This window comes from Sphaeramia orbicularis, chromosome 16, assembly GCF_902148855.1.
Source record: "Sphaeramia orbicularis chromosome 16, fSphaOr1.1, whole genome shotgun sequence".
Taxonomy (NCBI): domain Eukaryota; kingdom Metazoa; phylum Chordata; class Actinopteri; order Kurtiformes; family Apogonidae; genus Sphaeramia; species Sphaeramia orbicularis.
The window spans coordinates 21312482-21318481 of NC_043972.1; the positions used below are offsets into that span (position 1 = coordinate 21312482).

A 6000-nucleotide genomic window follows, 5' to 3' on the forward strand; every position below is an offset into this window, starting at 1 on the left:
AAAAAACACAGAGAGACTAAAAATACTGTTTTATGGATTATAAACGTCCACTTAAGGTAAAAGGACATGTGTGTTGGTGTGTGCAGTGCTGAGTGTGTAAACCACATTAGCCTCCATCAGCGTCCTATTAACACATCACACACACTCAGCAGATACAGAACAAAGTGCAGCTACATGTGTTTGAGTTAGAGCTGATGAGGGAAAGTGTCTGGTTTCTCATATTCAGCAGCTGGATGGTTACTTTCATAAAGGATGAAAAGCAAAGGTTCACATTCTTACACTTCTTATTCTGGACCTTAACTGTCTGAGAAAAACCCACCACACCAGTATTGTGTTGTTGATCTCCACCTCCTCTGCAGGTAAAAACTTCGACAAACCACAAACTGAATGACCTCCTGTCCTTTAGAAAATATCACGACCTATTGTTTTTTTTTTTTCTTTTTATTATTTATGCCTGTGCTCAGAACCTCTTCATATCCAGGTGTCTCCTTTATTGAAATCTCAAAGCCTCTGCTCTGTCTGTGTGAGGGCGGTCACACAGAGGAGAGTCCATCTGGAACCTGTGAGGTCACTTTGGTTCATTAAAGGTGCGGGGGACTTTTGTAACCAATTTTTCATCAAATCTGTCAAACCTCAGTCATAGCCTAAGTATCACAAATCTGTAAGTCTTTCTGTGATTACTCACTTGAATCTCTTGCATTACGGTGAACAATTTCGAAGTGCCATCCACCATAAACAAAACGTGTATTTACATCCAGAGCCGGGACGTAACTCGGGCATCTTCGGAATTTTGTCCTGACGTGCATTGTGGGAAACAGAGGCTTGCGCAGCCACCTGACAGCGGCAACTGATTAAGACATGAGGCGGAAATGGCAGCAGCTCCCTTCCCTCTATGTATATTCCTCCAGCTGTTTCCGCGTTTCAGATGTTTCCGCATGTTTGTTTCATCCATATAATATCATATGGTTGCGCTGCCGCTGTCAGGTGGCTGTGCGAGCCTCTGTTTCCCACAATGCACGTCGTGACAAAATTCCGAAGATGCCCAAGGTACCTCCCGGCTCTGGATGTAAACAGACGTTTTGTTTATGGTATGGGAGGGACTCAGAGTAGAGCCACTGCTCCTCCATGACGAGAGGAGCCAGTTGAGGTGGTTCAGCCGTCTAGTGAGGATGCCTCCTGGACACCTCCCTGGGGAGGTGTTTCAGGCATGTCTGTCCAGGAGGAGGCCTCAGGGCTGACCCAGGACACACTGGAGGGATTATATCTGTCAGCTACCTGGCGTCCTCACACAGATACAGAGGTGTGTGTGTGTGTGTGTGTGTGTGTGTGTTGATGCTTTGTGCAGAGACAGGGGGACATCTGCAAACAGCAGTCACTGCACTGACAGCTCTGACTCTAATTACACATTTACATAATAATATCTTCTTCATGCCTTTGTTGTTGATGTTTCCCACTGCTCTAATGGACGGGTACATCTTGTATAATTCCATTTACTCCAGTTGAATCTGAATGTTTCTTTGTTGACCAGCGGGATGACATAGTGTTTGTCTGTTTAACACTTCAAGCCCAACAGGGTCTTTTACATTTATATTAAATTATCCTGTATCATCCTCAGAGGATGAACTCTTCCTTTTCTTCGAACTAGTCTTTTACTTTTGTTCACATTTTCAGTTTAACTCAGTTGTAGATGCGTTTATATGCTTTGACTTCACAGAGTGCGATGTTGATAAATCTCACCAGCGAGTCCTCTATGGTGTAGTTGAACATCCTGCGGGCATCTGTCTTCAGGTCATGGACAAACTGTCTGTATTCAGGGTTCTGAGGTTCTCTGTACGTCAGGATCTTCACACTCTGAAAGAAGAAGTGGAAACTTTGTCAAATAACCTCATCAACAGTCACCGTATGTCAGCACATAAACAACTTGAAACCAAATAAGCAGGTCATGTCCAATGGAATCGGGTTTATTTATACAGCACAACTAAAGGGGTTTACTAACTGTGTAATATACATCACTTTGTGCACTTTGACCCTTTGTTTGAGTAAGGAAAGCATGAGAGGTGTTGATTGTATAAAAATGTATCAATATACTATGTGCTGGTATGAATACGCTTGAGACTGAAAGGGAAAAAGAATGTGTTTTCTTATTATTAACACCTCATGGTAATGATACTATGGATATATATACATAATGATAATAATAATATATACAGGAAATATCATCTGTAAGTATGGTGTTGTGTTTGTCAATTATCACTGGTATAAAAGCACAAGAGTAAATCCACCTCAAATACCAGATTTAGGAAAATGTTCCCACTATAGCAGAGGCGATTTCTCATAGACTGCAAGGGAAGCTTGGCTTCCCCGAAAATTAAGAAAATTAAATGGTTAAATATGTACGGTTGTGTTGACATTTCATTGACTACAAATGTGTTAGAACACGTTCATCTCACAGATGAGTTCGTTCAGAATCAGCTTTATCACAAATCAACAGACTCGATGTTCACTTCTCCTCCATTCCCGTTGCGCTGTTTTCTCATTCGATCTCTGCTCAGTGCATTTGGCCGGAGAAGCTCAGCGTCCATACACTTCAATGGGACTGAGGGGAACAGTTTTTTTCATTGCCTCAAAACTGGATGGTAATTGGATAAATGCCACGATGTTGTCCCGCCCCCGGACACTCAGCATCTCTGGGGGTGAATGGAGCTGTGGGCGGAGCTTGGCTGGGCTGGACGCTGATCTTCCACGTGCTGATTGGAGGATCAGTCGAAAGGCTGAATCCTGTTTGATTGACAGCTATTTTCAGATCTACTCCTTCACTTGACACAGTTCAGTTTAATACCGTCGCACATTCTGCTGTGAAATCGAGAGAGAAACCACGATGAAATTACTTGTTCATTTCTTGTACTGTAAATAAAACCCACTCATTGTACTTCCTTGTTTCAATTTAACATAATTTCAACATTTTCTTGTATAGTTGGTACGATAAGGTCGCTGACCATTTTCTGAAAAAGGAACAGAGGGCCGAATTTATGTTTAAATAACTTGACTTTTTTTTTTTAATGTAAGTTGACAATAAGCTTCCCCTCTCTGAAAGACCAGCAGCCACCACTGCACAATAGGTAACCTATAATTTAACAAATACACAACTGTAGATCTTTTTTCACAGAAGTTAACTCGTGTCCACAGGATCACTACCCCCCCCCCCCCCCAGTGTTCATTGAATCATAAACATATTACTCTCATGCTATGTATCATTAGAAAGTGTAGATTCTCCATATTTTTGCTGTTTGGGTATTTTTATGGGAATCCTGAGCACTAAAGAACAACCCTCCATAATGTCAGGACATGGATTGAGGATTATTCCTGTTCCTTCAGTGCAGGGGTCAATTATGATTCCAGATAGAGAAGATTTCCTCATATACAGGTCCACAGCATCATCATGTTTAAGTTGCATTGTCATACATTAATTAATATACAGTATGTACTGAAGTAGCTTTGGTTTGAAGTCAATGATTCAAATTAAATAAAGAAAGCTATCACTCATTACCACTTCAACAGTATTTCTTTTTAGTGCAACTCTGGAGGGTTTTAAAAACATCTTGTACTTGAGAGCAACTCCTGAAAATGCCATTCATCTGTCATGAATAGTTCAAAGTAAGGACATATTGAACTTGGCATCTTTTTTTATAAGATTCGTTTTTACACTAACATCAGTGTTACATCTCATTATCAAAGCTCCATTATCTCAAAAATTCTAATAAAGAAAAAACATAAAGACTAGCATTATTTTCTCTAAATCAAAAGTGAATCAGAGATGTTAAGTCTGGTGGTTTCACATGGATTGACCAATAGATAAACTGCTATTCAAGGTATGATTGTCTATCATTCATCCAAGTTATATAAATATATTAAAAAATAAATAAGAAAGCTATGAAATAAATAAAATGAAACTTTTTCTTGACAGTTAAAGGACAGAGCAACCCTTTGATTACTTTTTACATATTTATTGATAAATTTTAGGACTAAACTCAGGTCAAAGAGAATATATTCCTGTTGAGTCGATCAATTGGTCTTTCATCGTCCTGCTGCTTCTCTAAACACACTGATGTTATTTAAGGGCAGCTCCTCTGTTGTTTTTTGTTTTGGTGACCGTTCACCCGCATCGAAGCCTGGATCATCCACCAGCTTATTTTAACTTTATTTACCCAGACGGACGCTGTATGACCCTGATTGACTCACTCACCTCCACCTGCTCACAAGCACAACAATCACCCGAGAAACAGAATAAAATACAGGATTTTTTTTTTTTTTTTATCTTTGCTATTAATCGATTAACCCTCCAAGACCTGCCACACTTTTAGCAGAGACTGAATCTTTGCATTGATTTAGTTTTTCTTATCATTTCAAACAGTTGACATCAGGGATCAAACGTTGGATACAGAAAATAAAGTTTCAGTTTGGTTCATTTAAAGTCCTGAAATGATACTTGTTTGGTCTAAAGATGGACGAATCTCTTTTGTGTTGTGCTTCAGAAGTTTCATGCATTCACTTTCTGAACCACATAGTCCTTGGAAGGGTCATGGGGTGCTGGAGCCTATTTAGGCTACATTCACACACTGCAGGCAAATGTGGCCCAAATCTGATTTTTTGGCCCATATGTGACCTGTATCCAATCTGTTAAAGACTGTTTGAACAGCACAAATCCAATTTTTTCAGATCCGACCCAGACCACTTTCATATGTGGTCCTAAGTCCAACATGTATCTGATATTTTGCAATTCGACTTCAGTCTGAGTGGCCAGATCGCATTTATCTAACCTTTACGTTGAACCTACCTCTACAAAATGTAACAAACGTCACAATTCTGTGTCATAGGAGGAGAAAACATATCTACTTCCATAAACACAGTGCACGTCTGTGTGGTCACATATTACGTCAGGACCTCTTTTGCGCATGCGGGTCACTTCAAGGTTGCATTTAGTTCATACTCAAAACTGATAGAAGTCGCATTTGATGTGTAATATGAACGACCACACGAAAAAATTGGATTTCACCAAAAAATTCGAATTGTGCATTAAGACCTGCTGTCTGAACGTAGCCTTAGTCCTTGGGAGGGTCTGCTGGAGCCTATTCCAACTACTAACAGGTGAATGGGGGAAACACCCTGGACATGTGACCAGTACAACCATTCACCGTCCCATTCACACCTACTGGTGATGGAGATGATAGTGCATGTGTTTGGGCGGTGCATCAAACCCAGAATCTTCTTGCTGAAAGACAACAGTGCTACCCACTGCACCACCATGCCAGGTTTATGCTTTGTCATCAACTGTTATATAATGGTGGAAAAAAGTATTTGGACACCCCATGCATTTATGATATATTACATTACGAATCACTGTTAAGTCATTAAACTCTGTCAAGTATTGTTCCATTCTCTAAACCCACATGCGCCCTTCTGCACATGCTCTATTTGTTCCGTCAAGGTCAAAACTGGATGTTTCAACGAAATAATTAAACACATCCAGGGCATGACATGTTGAAACTGTCAAGAATTTAGCTTTGTAATTTTTTCTTGTGAACAATAAAGGGAAAAAAATCATTTGTATTTGTTCAAAATTGAACCTCTTGAACAGAAAGTGTTCATTGTAAAATAAAAAATATTCAAATGAAATAGAAGGACTACTATCCTTCAAAAAAGTGACACACCTAATGTGGTCAGTGCAGTACCAGTGTCATATTTATTTGGAAGAAAGAAAAAAATGTGTAAAAATAAGAAGCTGTTTTCATCTCTTTAAAACTTCAGATACAGAAAACAAGCAGCAGGTTATGTCTGCTGTGTTTGCTGGTGTGCATGGAGGGTTGGTAGAGAATAAGAGAGTCAATTTGCAGAACAGAAGAGATGAAGATGGAGATGAGAGAGGAAACACTTCACAGCACCCCAGGAAATTAGATTATGTGACCGCATGACGTCAAACACTGAAGCGACGACCTGCAGCAG

General features: G+C 39.9%; 1 protein-coding gene across 2 annotated transcripts in view; it reads right to left on the minus strand.

Annotated features, from left to right (window-relative positions):
- LOC115435416 (atrial natriuretic peptide receptor 1-like) overlaps positions 1-6000 on the minus strand; it is a 127833-nt gene that overhangs the window by 66683 nt on the left and 55150 nt on the right. For both annotated transcript variants that reach the window (XM_030157808.1, XM_030157807.1), the window contains one exon: positions 1738-1851. In XM_030157808.1, coding sequence (XP_030013668.1) covers positions 1738-1851 — 114 coding nt within the window. The remainder of the gene's footprint in view (positions 1-1737; positions 1852-6000) is intronic.